At 37.8% G+C, this 16,437-nt stretch overlaps 1 protein-coding gene across 1 annotated transcript; it reads right to left on the bottom strand.

Annotated features, from left to right (window-relative positions):
* Positions 1–1,074: 1,074 nt before the first annotated feature.
* On the bottom strand, positions 1,075–11,775 carry LOC113014834 (CD209 antigen-like protein E). Its single transcript, XM_026156588.1, has 6 exons — positions 11,430–11,775; positions 9,827–9,949; positions 7,688–7,858; positions 7,280–7,446; positions 6,884–6,999; positions 1,075–2,598 (listed from the first exon to the last, which is right to left on the bottom strand). The coding sequence occupies exons 1-6, from the start codon at positions 11,536–11,538 to the stop codon at positions 2,418–2,420; spliced, it is 867 nt and encodes a 288-aa protein (XP_026012373.1). The 5' UTR covers positions 11,539–11,775; the 3' UTR covers positions 1,075–2,417.
* Positions 11,776–16,437: the final 4,662 nt, after the last annotated feature.

Below are 16,437 nucleotides of genomic sequence, written 5' to 3'. Positions count from 1 at the left end.
ATAGAGATGAAACAGACTGTAAATATGTTGATTCATGCCGCTGAGTGTCGTGCAGTGAACTTGTGCTGAAAATGTGTGTGGTGTTTGAAATTATACAACTTGTATATTTTTTTATATTAAATATTATCTAACTGAAATCTGTTCCCTTCATTATAAAGCAAACCACGAGCTAGAATAAAACCCCACCAAAAACACCTCTTGTTAATCTGTCATGTGATCTGTTTATGCTCCAACATACTCGCCACATTGTGACCTCAAAACGAGCTCTCAGCTGTAAAGTGGACGACAGCCATGACGCACCGTTACCTACTTATATAACCTTACTTCCTGAAAAATAAAAAATCTGACTTATACTAACTTATACTAATACGTTCATAAACAGAAAAATTATGACTGTCATAGTGTTCAGTTTGGATGACTGTAGATGCTATTTGAGCTCTTTGTATAATAATTTTCATCAGTGATCTCTTGAAATCTTCCTGGTGTGATTTGCTGGTTGAACATTATTATAACAGTGTCAGTAAGGAGTCAGCGTGTTCCTCCAACCCAAGCTAATGAACCATGACAGAAAAGGGCTAATTGACTTCCTGAAAACTCCATGTGGTAACAAGCTCAGGAGCTGGAGTACAAGCGCAGGGCTCAGCAAACACTCTTCATTCAGGGCCACTTTAACAGGAAGCAGACGAGATGAGGGAATGTGGGTCTTTCAGCTCGGATGGACCCACTGGATGGAATGAGGCGTTTGAGGCTTGTTTTTTGTACATGTAAATAATAATGATAATAATAATAATAATAATAAAAGAGCTGATATAGTGAAGAAGAAGTGAAATAAAAATGAATTAGAATAGATAACTAGATTTCTTTTTCATCATGATCTTATATATCTAAATTATATTTATACTCATTTTGTTGACCAGATAGAAAATAATAAATCACAATGAATTACTTTTCCCTCAGGGAACAACTCTAAAACTGATTTAATCTAAAAACACAATTTAAAACATTCAAACTGTTTTTAATTTCAGCAACTTTACAGGAAATTATTTCCTAGCAGGAAGAAATTACACACATAAGTTATTTTAAGTGACTTATTTTAATTTATTGTAATTTTAGTCCACAGACCCTTCTGTTGTTAACATCTTGACAGGCTGATTGTGGTAGCAGCGCCACCTGCAGGGCAACAACAGCAGTGCAGGGAGGAGACGTTACAAACAAGCCATCATGTTTCATGAAGAGAACAGATAGATTCATCGTTAACAGACTGCTCATGTCTGCTGCTGGATAGGTGCACATTTTGTATTCACATGGCAGATATGAGTGACAGCAACAGCTTACACCCATGGAGAAAATACAGTCGTTATTTACGCCACGGGACAACAAACATTTTTAGTTCTCAAAGCACATCTTCAAAGAGGGGAATGTTACACATGTGGCTACATCACGTATAGATCAAACATGACGTGTATTTTATGTACAGTATATACACACAGACATCTGACACATAACATATCTGATTCCAAATATAAAACAGACATTTAAAAGCATTTATCTTGATTCAACTTGAATCCCTGATTTAAGTCTGAAAGTGAATCATATAAAAATATATAAAAATATTTCTGCAGTTTAAGGCACAGAAACACTGAATAGAAGCCAGCGACAGGTCCAGAGGAGGGCGGCTGTTATTCCTGTTAATGCCACTGAGCACAGAGAGCCCAGTGTACGCTACTCCACTATGCTTTGAATAAAACACATTTTTTTAACTTCATACAGTTTCTTTAGTTTTTGTTATTATTTACTGCAGATGTTAAAATAAAAGTCCAGGGATTTTTAATGCTGTGATGTTATAAAGCTTACATTTAGAGTGAGATACATGCAACTAATCAATAATCAGCAATTTTTTTATGTATATAGTTCTACATAATGATTGTTTTAATTTAAGTATAAATGAATGCTGAAGGTTTTGTATTATTACCAAAGTAGAGTTATAATGTTTTAGTTTCTCGCACCACTTTTCAAAACCTAAACCAAAACCAAAACTATTTCATACATGATTAAGCTTTTGCAGAGACCCAGTTTCCTTGTGTTACCGTCTGTATGAGGGCACAGAGATACGCACGAGTCTGAAAGATCAGGGCCTCATCTGGACATGAACCTGGTTGTCAGTCCCTACTGCAGTCCTGACTGCTACACGGTACTTCACGGTACTTGACAGCACTGTAAATGTATTTTGACACTCCATCTCTGTTGCGTTCATGCTTGTGGACAGAGCAAACTATCCACACACACGTCACAAATAATGAGCAGTGAGCACAAATGGCACATGTTAATTAAATGCAAAAAGGTAAATAAGTGTTGATGACCTGACTACACTGTGACAGATAACCCAAGCAGCCAGTACAAAATACTAACTGGTTTTCTTAGTGTGGTATGGCAGTACTCGCGCCGGGGCCCATCTCTTTCTCACAGATGAAGGGTAAGTACATGCTGCAGGGGGCGTCGTACCAGCTCCGGATCGCCACGCGCTCCATCACACGTGTTTTCACGATGTAGCCGCAGTCTTCATCGATGTGGTTGTTGGGCTCACCCTCCTCCCAGAAACTACAGTACGGAGAGAGAAAGGGAGCGAAACACATCGACATGTATAAAAACCTTTAACATACATTCATGTTCACCCTGGATCTGACGGTTCACGTTAAACATGTCAAGAAGAAGAGCTAGGGCAGTTTTATTCCTATAGTGCAGTGTACTTTACAAAACCACCACTTCTAACGATAATCCTAAGATTATTTTTCAAACTGGACAGTTTGCTTTCAGCATCCACTGACAGCTTCTGCTCATCTCTTAGATTTGAGCAACTTTGGTCTAAATTCATGTTTAGTCTATTTTTATGGCTGGTTACATTTTCCTCCCTCCTATTTTTGTTTCCCTGAACATGATCATCACACACGTGGAATTAAAATGCCACATTTTGAAGCTGGAGGTATCATCGTGCTGCTTACCCCAGAGATTATAGTTTGAGTCCTTCAGGAAACTTTTTTTTCTTCATGGGCTCATAATTGTAATATTGTTAATTAAAAAGAAAGAAAGACTTGTTGGACCCTTTGTCCTGGTGTAGCAGAGCAGCTGTGTTGAATCAAGGACACATCTAAGACCTGCAGGACACCGGCCCCTGAGACCTGGAGTTGGACACCTCTGCTTTAGACAATTTTAAGTATAATGGTTGAATCTAACAATTGTTACTTCATCAGCTTAAATGCCTCCATCTAGATGAAATTCCACAGACACAGCAATCATATTTAAACATATCTAAGCTCTTATAGTTTTTTAACTAAAATTAACTTTCATTTTCAAGGTCAGCGGCAAATAAAAGTCTATGTACAAAATATCCTGTCAAATCGAATGAAAACCACCTACAAGTTTGCTTTGCACTCAAATAGACTGGAAGTTATATTTCTAGCAGTGGCTTCCTCTTATGATGTCTCTGGTGGTACCCAAGGGTATAACAGTGTGCAACATAGTTTATCGCTAGAATTGAACCACAATACTGCAGACTACACAGTTTAAGTTGCAACATTTATCGAAATAATGTATTTTATATTTTTGTCCATCTCAGAGAGTGATGTCATGATACTGAATGATGATATATCATTTATCATGAGCTGTTAGAATTTTAAACTCCCTGCTGCTCCTGTTATGCTCACTCAGCATAATCTGAGCTAGATGTCGAAATACCACAAAGAAAACTTTGACGACATCGTAACCATGAACGGATGAAACTGACAAAAGGATACGTGCAAGCAGGAATCGTGTGGTGACTTAAACGTGGCATCAGCTAAAAGGACCACCAAACCGCAGCACATGAAAATTGACTGCATTCTACATTAAACTGGCTATTAGGTTTAATTAATCCTCAACTGAAGATGCTGAAAGACTGTTCCAGATCTTTACTGTTCACATTAATCACTGGGTTTAGTAAAAACAATTAAAGATCACGTCCGTATGCAAACATAACTGCTTCTGCTTTTTTATAACCCTGTTTTCTTGGGTGCAAAGAATGCGAGTACCTGCTGAAGATAGTTACGCTTCAAAGTTGTGCTTCCTGTAACTACATTTAGCGCTATCTCTAGCAATTAAAAGGCGTGCTCTTTTGAGATCAGCTGACTGACTTGGCCATTGTAGAACGTCCCATTTCTTAGCCTCGAGAAGCTCTTGGGTCACTTTTGGCACATGCTTTGGGTCCTTTGTCTGAACCTGAGCAGAGACTGCAGCCCTGTACACTTTCATCCTACTATCAGCAGTCACGCCTCAATAATTACTAGAATTTGGTTCCAGTGGCAGCCATCTGTGGTCATGCAATAATGCTACTTCCACCATGTTTGACAGATGATGTGACATCATGAGTCGTTTCTCTTCTTATCCATACTGTTGTCCTTAAATCTTTCTGGTGCAAGCTCATCTTGGTTTCATCTGTCCAAAGATGTTTGTCCTTCTTCGCTTGCATGTCTGCACTTTAATTTAATTCAAAAAAATTTTATTCATACACCACCAAATCTCAATAACAGTTGTCTCGATGTGCTAATTGTTCAATCAATTGTTTTATTTTTAAACACTGTGGTAGTGTATAGTCATACTATACTACTAAAAGTGTGTCTTTGTGCAACAGAGTGTGGACCTAACTGCAGATTATTTTTCTTTGCATCTGTACTGAAATACAGTCTGGACAGTTTAAGGCAGAAACAATAAAACAAAACGTCAAATTATACAAAAATATCTTACATGAGTCAAAACGTCTACAGAAATAAAACCTAAAAAAATTTACCCTAAAGAGGAAGAAAAGGACAAAACAGGAATGTCAACAGATTTGTCATCTACAAATAGAGGAAGAGAAATCAGGTGGCTCTTAGAAAATCTGTTGAGTTTGCACAAGTTGGGAAAATGTTACAGTGAGTCTGTGATGTGAAGCAGAAGTAACATCCAGAGCAAATGAAGCAACTCAGAGATATAATGAAACATTTTGCAATAACCAGGAGATGAAGAAAACCACACTTTGCATTTTCATGAAAAACAACCTTTGCTGCAAATCGGGCAGCCCTGACCTGCTCTCCCTCCAGCTGTTATCTGACATGTGGCGCTGCAGCACAACATTTAACTCTTTAGTGAGTCTGTCGCGCTTTTTGTTTCTCTATTGAACATCTTTACTTTCAATAAGCCAAAGGAACTCAGTCTAGAAAAGGGTCATGTCTAGTGACTTTGAGCACGAAGGCAAGACGAGGACAGCAGCAGTGCGTCACAGTGTGTCCAGTGTTCAGTGCATGCAGCGTTAGACTTGACCACTGGGATGTTGCTGGTCAGACTGGTAACCTCTGTCATATCAATGATAGAAATGATTCTGTCATTGTGCCCTTTAGTTTTCTTCTGTGGTCTTTCTGTGTTGCTGAGCCGACCACTACATTCATTCTTTTTAAGAATGTACCAGATTGTTGATTTGGCCACTCAGTCGTCAAATTAATCTTCAGTCTCTGAAATGTTAATGCTTTCGTTAAACCCTTAAAACTGAAACTGAAAGGCTGCATTTCCTGAAGTGTGATAAAACGAATCAAGTGAATATAAATTTGGTAAAAAGCAAAACATGAAGAAAAATCAAAGACAGAAAAGTTCTTAAGATTCCACCTGAATAGGGCCAAATTTTCACACTGATTCATGCAATAGTTTAGGGTTCATAAGACCACAAATTGCTAACTCTGAATATCATTTTGTCCATGTCCCTGTTTTTATCTGCTGCCTGCACCAAATTTCTTCATTTGTCTTTTAGTTTAAATAAGCTTGGGAGCCACCACTGTGCAGAGTAAAAATCATGCGTGTGTTAAAGGTCAGTGTTCAGCTGCATGTTTGTTTTTTAAGTACACACTGTCTATTTACTCTACAAGATAATCAGTCACTCTTTACAAACAAAGAGCTCCAGGTTTTTCTCCTATTGAAGTCGACATACAGAAAACTAGACGCATATTTCAGAGCATCAGTGTCAAATAAATCTGTTGGCCTTGAATGATTGAATACCAGTTGTTCTTAGACTGCGGGGGCAGAGACAATAATAATAATAACAATAATAATAATAATAATAATAATAATAATATATGTAAGTATAACCTTTTGTTAATGATTAATTAGTCACTAATTAATCATAAATCAGCATTCAAAATCAATCAATCACAAGTGAGGTTACAGGTAAAATCATATTTGGATTTAACCTATAATGTGATATTTAGACTCCCCACATCCTAAATGGTGCCAATACAAACAAAGACAGTGAGTTTTAAAGATAAAAGATATAAAAGTTTTATCTGAAGATGAGTTCAGAAGTCCTGATATAAGTAGCCTGATATTCAGAAGCCTTATACGGTGTATCATTGCCTTTAGGAGGTCAGAGGTGTGGCATGATATTTTAAATCTTTATATGGGATTGTGCGTATGTTGGCAATACACACGGCACTTGTAAGAATTATAGTTTCTAAGTTAGAAGACTTCTTTTTAATTTTTGACCGATGGATCATTGAGTTAACCTCTTGAAGACACGCCTGCAAAGTTTTATCAGAATGCATTCAAATCTTTTACACACTGTTGTGTTTATTGTCGCTATAGTTGCGTTATTGTCCAAAGCAGGACCAAAAAAAAGAAACTGAACCAAAGGAAAAATGAATCTGCCGAACTGCTTTGCAATATTGCCCAATAAGTGAAGCAACTCATTTGGCACCAAACTTGTTTTGCATTCACTGTTCTGTTAGGACATTGCATCGTGTTGTAAGGCAATGCTAACATGACCACGTGTTAAGTTTTAGTCCTGAACAGGTTGGGAAGAAGGTAAGCAGAGAAACAAACGACCTACCCTCCGATCAGCGGAGTGCCGTCGACCCATTTCCACTCATCTTCTGTTTTTTCATCAGTTATTCCAAACCAGTAGGAGTTCCAGTGTCCTCTGGGAAGAAGATTCCAAAGAAATGTCTGAAAGGAAACATACAGAGGAAGCATTCACATTCAAGAAAGCATTAATTAGTAATGACTTTATACAGTAAAGGGTGTTTATAGAGTCAGCTCTTTCCTTGCTCTGTTTACAGGAACTTTACATAAGAAAATTCCACAAAAGCCCAAATGAGGCAGAAGTAATGTTTTCTTGTTGTCAAAGAAAAAAAGCCAGAAATCAGTGTATCCCTCCTTGGCACCACATGCATACAGCATGACTGCATCTTTAGTGGAAAACACAATGAAATTTATCAAACTGTACCTGCTCCTCAGGTGTGTGGATGATGGCCAGGTGAGCGCCTTTGCTCTCACAGAATGACTTGCTCTCTGGCCAATCCCGCGAGTTCCTGGAGATTAAGTAACAGCTGTTGTTAAAGAGGTGCCAGTCGTTGGGGCAGACGATAGGAGCCGACGTCACCACAGCAGGAGCTGATGAGACAAGAAAGAAGGAAATTGGTGCAACCAAAGATATTTACTTAACGGCTGGTAAATAGCTGATTCACTATGCTTGTTAGATGGGTTACAAAAAATGTAATCTTAAATTAAATCAGACTAAAGTCTTATTGAAAGGATCCAGGCTGTATTTGACAGCTCATAGAGGAGACGATTCATTCTTGTGGCTTCACAAAGATGCATGAATGAAAACGATAAAGAAAAATGAGGAGTCTACCTTTAGTAGCCATCTTTGCAGCGAACTTGGCCTGCAGCTCGTCCTTCTCTTTCTGCAGCTGTTGTTTCTCCTGCTGCAGCTTGGCGATGGACGCTGTCAGAGCTGACACATTTGCCTCCTGCGTCTGCTTCCCTAAGGATGCCTCACCACCACCCTGAGGTTTGTTTTTATCTGTTAGCAGTATGACAGTAAGTTACATACAGTACTGTATGCTGAAGGATTACAATATACTGCCAAAAGTATTTGCTCATCTTCCTTTACACATGTATGAACTTGAGTGACATACCATTCTTAATCCATAGAGTTTAATATAACATGGGCCCAGAAAGCTTTCCACAAGGTTTAGGAGTGTTTATGGGAATTTTTGACCATTTTTCCAGAAGCACGTTTGTGAACTGAAGTTGGAGGCTTGGCTCCAGTGTCAGTGACTGACCATCCGTAAATGAATTAGAGACCCCGCTCTTACTCGTTGCAAAGTGTTCTATCGTGTTGAGGTCAAGACTCTCTGCAGGCCATTCATGTCTCATTCATGTCTCATTCATGTCTCATTCATGTCTCATTCATGACTTTGTGGACCTTGTTTTGTGTTTAGTGTGCAGTGATGTTGGAACAGGAAGGAGCCATGGCCAAGCTGCTCCCCCAAAGTTGGGAGCATGTAATTGTCCTTAATGTTTTGGTATGCTGAAACATTAAGAGTTCACTTCACTGGAACTAAGGGGCCCGGCCAAATTCCTGAGAAACAACCCCACACCATAATCCCCACTGCTCTCAAATCCCAAACCCGAAATCTGTAGCTTCTGACTCTGCACCTCAGCATCCACTGATCGTGGCTGTAATCCACAATCACTTTCACTTTGTTGTAATAACACTAACAGCTGACTGTGAAATATTTAGTAGTGAATAAATTTCACAGCTGGACTTGTTGGTTCGGATCTGATCACAGTTTTAAGTCAGATTAATTTTCAGATCAGCAAAAAAAGAAAAGAAGACAAGAAAAATTTAACTCGTCATTTATTTATCTATGTATTTTTTTGGCCATTAAAAAACATTCAACTCAAGACTCATAAAAAACAAATTAAGGTGCAATATAGGGCAGTACGGGGCTTTGTATCTACCACTCTGCTGTGATATAATCAGCAGTAATTGTCACATAGCTTTATGTTGCCCTGCAGGTCCACCCATCTGTAGTTGGGCAACAGAAGATGCCTGGGACAGTTCAGCCATAACTTTGGACTTTTCCTACACATACATGCTCGGAACGATGTTGTCACTGAAGTGGACGCACGACAGGATTATGGTAGCGTGGCTCAAGCATGTTCATCATATGTTTAAACCCCTTGTTTTGCACAACGGAATACGTCCTTATGTCTGTAGCTAAACACCCCAAAAGCTTTTCTAATAGCTTTCACGGATCAACAGTGAGTCATTGCACCACTAATGCATCCTATGGTACGATGGAGGAGCTCCTGAGAGCGACCCATTCTTTCACAAATGTTGGCCAAGGAAGTGATCCAAATGATTCAATAGTTTGGATGGCTGAGTGAATACTTATACACCATATAGTGAATTTTCAGCCAACATACTGGAAAAATACCTGTTTGTGAGGCTGTACTACCAGCAATGCTAACATGGTTACAATGACATTATTAGCTTGGCGGTATAACGGATTCCATGTTCACCATGTAGAGTCTCAGCACGCTAGAATGTTGTGATTAGAAATAAAAACTCTTCCTGGAGTTATTTCTTTCACAGGAACTTAACAAAACACAATTTTGACCTGATGATTCCAGTAACTTAAAAATCAGTCGACCAAATCAGCCATGAGTCTGCATTCTTCCCACTGGCCAGCAGGGGATGACTCCTCCAGTTTCCAAAAATAAATTGGATGCATAAAAATCTAGAATAAAAAGCTACGTCTTTTTTGGTCTGTGACTTCAGAGCACAAACTCTACAATTTATGGTTTTAACCACGAGTTTCTACATGTGGTCAGAGGTTTACAAACACTCATCACAGGCATTCATTTTTTCATCGAATTTCTTTGAATGGTTGTTTTTCCAGTGATTGTACAACATACATCTTTAACGACTTAAAAAACAAGAATTGCGTGCAAAGGTTTTTCAGTATAGTTGTGTACTCACATTGTGCAGTGACAGCTATGATGGCGATCACGAGGACGGCGCACAGCGTTGCCAGGCAGATGGTGGCGAGGCGGTACAGCCTGGGACCACTGGGCCTGGGGAACATTTGCATCACAGGATGACCTGCAGGTGATGGGAAGAGAAAGACGGTTTATTAAAACCCTGCTTTAGCACAATTTAGAGAAGTTATTTTCACATATATGGATGATAGTTTCAGTTGATTCTGCAAGATTTAAAATAATCTTTAAACAGGAATTTATAGTAAGAACCTTTAAGAAAAAAAATATTTTTTTGTTCTGCAACACTGACAACAGTGACCTTTTTTTTAACCTGACATATAAAAGTATTCACACTTTTTGATGACTAAGTAGTGCGTGCAGTGGAGCGCTTTGTCCACAGAGGACTCTGCTCAGACTTGTAAATGTCAAACATGCTGGAACGCAATCCCGGCGATGCATTTGACATTTTTAATTATCTAACAAAGCATGATGCAGGTAGGAATTTATTATTTGTTTTTGAGTAAGTGAAAGACTTACAACTAATGTATATTCATCTATCTGAAAATTATAAATGTTAGTAAATAATAGATTTTAAACGTTCTACTTCATTATTTATCAAAGATCACTTTTATATTAAAAATAAAAGCATTATGTCACCAGACAAAAAACACCATGTCCATAATATAAAAACACAAAAGCAAACAAAACCATCACAAAGGGCCTTAATATGCACACAAAAACATGAAAGCAAGCTATTCTAGTAGTTACCAAAAACCAAACTACAAGGAACACGTTACAAGAATAAAAGCTCATCTGAAAAAAGGAAATCCACAAACTGAATTGAAAACAAACAAATAAACATGAGAGCTTTGATTGGGCCCTTTGACACACAGTCTGCTAGTGACTGAGCTTAGCCTGCTGCTGCCATGGCTGCATTTTGAACTCATAATCAGTTTCTGCATGTTATTTTAATTAATTAAATTAATAAATAAAACTATATTTTGACTTCACAGTTTTAGTCTTTTATTCTTATTGCAGACTGACTCCAGTGTGTATAAAAGTTGGATTTAGTATCTAAAAGCTCAGGGCTGGTTCAAAGAAAACCACTAATGTTCCCACGGAAGGAGGAAGGAGGAGGCTCCGAGTATAAAACCCTATACTTGAGTACGTAAACCTTAAAGATTGAATTCACGTTTACACCATCATGTCTGTCTGTTATGTAACACAGAGTTTGGGACTTTGTAAAGCACTTTGATAATATATCTAAAAAATTTTCTGTTGATAAATGTTTTTTTCCTTTATCTTTTTATTATCCTTGTAACATATATGTAAACAATTACCAGTGAAAGCCTGCAGAACTATGAAAATTAAATGACTGATACGAGAAAAACAGCACTTTCATGTGAGAAGCTGCAAAGTGAATCCTGAAGATAAACATGTACAAAAGTTAAGGTAACAAATCTCAGTTTGACATTTTGCTGTCTCCATAGTGATAACACACCGTGTCTACAGGACAAAGTCAGTTATTTTAAAGCAAAGATAAACGAAACCGTCTGCATTCCTCCACAGAGGCACATCTGCAGGGTTAAAGTTTAACTGCTTACCACGGTGTTCCACATCTGGCCTGTGGGGTAAGTCGTCATGACAGGACTCGTCGTCTATTAGTTGGGAGTACATCCCCTCACAGTTCAGGGAGCTCCCGGTGGTCGACATTTCACCGCTGGAAGACAAATAGAAGAAAACTAATGTTCTTGGTGGAGGGTGACGCTCTGAGTCAAAGCTCCACCACAGCTGTGATTATAAACAGCTGGGGTTAAACCAATGACTGTAGAAATGACTGTTTTCTACAATCATCGGGGGTTTCCGGTTATAACTTTCAAAATAAGACTTTTCGGTAACTCGAGTGATTACGTGCTATGAAAATCCTTAAAAAGACGACAAAGAGACATCCAAACCCCCACAAAACAAAAAAATAACAATTATTATAACTACAAAAACCAAAAACCACAGAGGAACTAAAAAAAACCCTGCCCAAATAACCAGCAAACAGACTGATAATAAAGCAACAATATGTACACAAAGGCTACGTTCACACCGCAGGTCTTAATGCTCAATTCCGATCTTTTGATCAAATCCGATTTTTTTGTCTGCTCGTTCACACTACAAATAAAATGCGACAACAAACGCGCTCTAGTGTGAACGCTCAAAGCGGCCCGCATGCGCAAAAGAAGATGTCACACACAACGCGCTTTGTTTAGACCCAGAGCAAACAATATTGTTTGACTGATGGCCCTAAAGACTTCACGTTTCCCAGTTTTTGCTTTAAGTTATTTTGTTATTTACATAATAATGTAGATAACCTAATAATGATCCTTATTGCTGTTTTAGAGAAGAGCGATGCTTCAAGTTTGCGTGGTAATTTTGGGTGTTTTGTGCTGGCTACGTTCACACTGCAGGCGAAAGCGCATCTATGACAGTGTGAACGGCACAAATCCGATATTTTCAAATCCGATCTGGGTCACTTTCGTATGTGGTACTGAATCCGATACATATCCGATGTTTTAGAAAGCGACTGCTGTTTGAACGGTCATGTCGCATTAAATCCGTCTTTTACGTCACTGACACAAGACAGACGCCAATTATCAGCGCCGGGGAAGCGCCTGGCCATCCGGTGAAACTGCTGGGAAGACAACGTTGGAGAAACGTTAACATTTTATTTGTACTGCATAACCTGCAGATTCTGACAGAAATCTGCAATGGCCAGTCAGAGGTTAAACTCGACCTCAAAAACATGTAAACAAACAATTAAGTCCATGAAACAAGAAGTGAAATAACTGAGAAAGACTAAAAAACAAATGTTCTTTAAATGAACCAAATAAACACTCTAAAGTCAAGAATAGAGTCACGACTACATTGCAGGACATTTGAGTGTCACCCACCCGGTTGTTCACCAAACCCTATTATGGTCTTCACACTCTTATTTTATAGCATTAAATTTGCTGACTTTTCTTAAAGTGGCCTAAAATACAGACTCAAAAAGGGCATCTGGTATAAATCCAAACCAAATGTGCTGGAAGCTAAGACGACCTTTCAAAATAGTCTTTTGTCTTCACAATACTGTTTTATAAAAAAAGAAAAAGAAAAAAGGAGCACATCTATATATATTTTCAAACTAAAAGAACCAAAAACATTTTGAATTCAAAGCCTAAACTTCACTTTTTTATTTAAAACGAAACATATTTGTCTTCCCGTGTTCCCATAGTTTACATTTTCTCTGGTGTAAAAATAATATAATTCTAACAATATTTGAGGATTTTTTTTAAGGAACCATTTGCATGGCGGATTTTTACGTGACAGAGGGGGAGAGAAAGAGAGCCAGAGGCAACAATCAGAGACAACATCATCACATTAGAAAGGTATAGTAATCATCCACAACTATTTTCAGTTGCGGATGATAAAGGATTCATAAAGTTTATCCATGTAGTGAATCCTATGTATACAATTCCAAGCAGGAAAACACTCTCCCAAATAATCATCCTAGGCCCATATGACAGAGAATGTGCATCCTCTTTTTGTTTTGCATATTTTAATTTATATTTTATTTTGTTGTGGTTTGCATTGTTTTGTGTTGTTTCACTTTAAATTTCTTTAAAAGGAAAAAGCTGAAAATTCAAATAGTTAAAAGTTGAAATATAAATAGTTGTTTTTATATTTTATAATTTATTTATAACATTTTATGTGGAGTGAATAAATAAAGCATATTCACGTGGCCCCTAAAACACAATAGAAGTGCTCCAGGATCTTAGTGGCTACAAGCCAGGAAGTATAACAGGATTTGGTGTGTGGTAGTAACAGGTAAATGAACATATTTTTAAATTTATTTGAATATATATGAGTGTTTGTGTATAAAAATGCAAACAATACACATATGCTTTCAATTGTGTCATGTAAGTAATCTAGGTAGCTCTGTACGTGCTTTGGAGTTTGTACTTGTTTCGGAGTTTGTATGTGCTTTGTCTCTAGGGGCCACCGTATATATTTTTGTAGAAACATTTATAAATAAAACCACTTTTGTTTACATTAGTAATTCCTTTTGTGCATAATTTTATATTGTTGTTGATAATAAATTAATTAAAGTGACAAAACAACCCGAAGAGCTGGTTGGGAGCTGAAAGAGCTGGTTCTCTTGTGTCAGAAGCATGTGGTGACGCGGGAAGAGTTTGGCTGCAGACGAATGGCAGAGTTTTCTGTTACAAATTTTACCTTTATGATTTATTTCCCTTGGAGATTTTTTTCTTGATCTTTTTCCACAATTTGAATCTATCAACATACATATTTACTCCTTATAGGATGACTGCAACTAAAATACCCTTAATTAAATTCGTTTAGTCTGTAATTTGATGACTTTTCCAAAAAGTGGCCCAAAATACACATGACAAAAATGTTTACAATTTTACATGGGTGCACAGACCTTTGTACACTGAGGCTGTTCCTGGTCTAGTTGGACTTGTATCAATAGAGATGGACTTTAGATCCACTGGTGTGGGTCAGATAAAACAGTGTGGTGATTATAGGGATTCTTGAGACTGTGAACTAACTGGAAACTGTCTGTATATTTTATGGAACAATGTTAATGTTCAAAGCTGACCTTGACACTGTCACAAGAACTGTCACAAGAACAGAGACAGAAACCTGCTGGTCTTTGAAGGATCATGGTGGAATCTCCAAACAATGCGATAGTAAAACAGCACAGGGGTGATCATATCTGATGCACATAAAGGATAGTGACCATGTGAAGATGAAGGAGAGGGTGCCTTGGCACAGACATGAAGCCTGACATGTGGTGGCATGGTGGACTGACAGCATGAAGCTTCCTGGTTCCTTTATAGGTGGAGTTTGCAAATGTACCACGTTACATTTCTCTTGCTTCCTCCCACAGTGCAAAGACATACACGTTAGGTTAATTTAATTCTAGAAAGGATGTGGATGTGAGGTAGATAAAGTGCTTTAGGTGCATAGGGTAAAGTCCTGTATTAATTTATCGCCTGTAAAAAATATAAAGTGTGACTTTGAGTGGTCAGTAAGAATAAAACATAAAAGTGAGTTTATTATATTACAGGTGGCAAAGGCCCAGCTCTAAACAGCACGGACAGATCCAGTCCTTAAATGCAACGCAGTAGTTTTAGAATAGAACAGAATTGAACTTTATTGTCATTGCACATGTCACAAGTACAAGGCAACAAAATGCAGTTTGCATCCATCCAGAAGTGCTTTAGCCATAATATAGATATATTACAAAATATATATTAGCAATAATATAGATATACAGCTATATTACATAACAGTATGTTATGGGTATGTTATAATGTAAACGGTATGAAGGTATGTTATGAATATGCTATAACTATAAGTATGTACAGGCTGTAGTGGGTGTACAAGCTATGTACAGGCTATGAACAGGATATAAGTAGGAAAACTACAGAGAAATATGAACTACACAAGTTATAAACAGTTGTAGAATGGTATATCGTATTGTTTTGCAGAAGCACTTCATTGAAACACAATTCTAATGCACTTTTACTTAAGTATTTGTACATTTTACTGTGTTATGCTTTGTTCTATATACTAATATATGAACCTGTCTCCATAGCCATGACCACACCCAGGTCATGGCTGCGTGTGTCAAAGTCATCTGGTCTTTCAGGTGATAGAGTTAACTGAGAGGAAGACAGCTGAGTATGGGAAGTTTGCAGGGGACCGTCTAAGCAGGAGCAGCTATTGCTACCCCACTGAGGTCCTGCTAAGGTTTTGCCGGGCAGACACTTCACACTTCAAGCTGTTATGATTCAGGGGACTGCACAATAAGAAGTCCCCTAAATCAGGCGCATCAATATTGCAAAGAGGGCATCAAGTCTGCTGTGGATTAAAAGAGGCAACCCATGGATCACATAAGCTACCAAGACATGAGTTAAATATTCATCACTCAGGCTGGGGCATCTATGGCTTTATTTCCCATCAAATTGCAGCCACATTGAAAAAATTCTCTAATCATGTGTGAAGATATTACTGGACCAGAAGATGTCACCATTACACAGTTTACTCAACTTTCAAACCACCAAGTTTCTAATATGAGGCACTGCATGATATCAGGAGCTAGCCCAGATTGTAGCATCAGCACTCTTGGTGGTCAGACGTCATGACCTGCTGTGGTTATTTGAAGGTGATGAGATGACCTGCCACATCTGTTTGAGGTGATGTCACAGCCTGTGGAGCAGAGGTATAATGCCCTGTTTAGTTTTATCTCCATTGTACGGCTAAAAAAGGCAGCAAGTTTAAGCAGGTAACACTTTTTTAAAAATGTATTTTATTTTTGTTTAATTTTCTTTGACTTATTAAAAAGTTTAATAGTATCTTATGTTAGATTTTTCTAATCTAGACATGTACAAAATCATCCATCAATATATTTATGATACCATATGGTCAGTTTTCAAATGTATTAAATTAAAAAAAGCTAATACACACAAAAAAAGTATAAAATAAAGAGGGTCTAACTTGCATCATAGAGCAGAAAACTTATTTATTCATAGATAAAATGGTCAAATCTGAGTAGAC

Source organism: Astatotilapia calliptera, chromosome 22 (assembly GCF_900246225.1).
Source record: "Astatotilapia calliptera chromosome 22, fAstCal1.2, whole genome shotgun sequence".
Classification (NCBI taxonomy): Eukaryota; Metazoa; Chordata; class Actinopteri; order Cichliformes; family Cichlidae; genus Astatotilapia; species Astatotilapia calliptera.
Note: the sequence above shows the minus strand (reverse complement) of the source record. Positions and strands in the feature narration are given on the sequence as shown.

What these genes read in the sequence shown, in the direction of transcription:
- LOC113014834 (XM_026156588.1), bottom strand. Translation starts at nt 11,538, where the DNA reads ATGTCGACCACCGGGAGCTCCCTGAACTGTGAGGGGATGTACTCCCAA. An exon ending in CATAGCTGTCACTGCACAAT is followed by an intron (nt 7,859 to 9,826) that starts GTGAGTACACAA and finishes TACTGCTAACAG; the next exon opens with ATAAAAACAAACCTCAGGGT. An exon ending in TGCAAAGATGGCTACTAAAG is followed by an intron (nt 7,447 to 7,687) that starts GTAGACTCCTCA and finishes TTGTCTCATCAG; the next exon opens with CTCCTGCTGTGGTGACGTCG.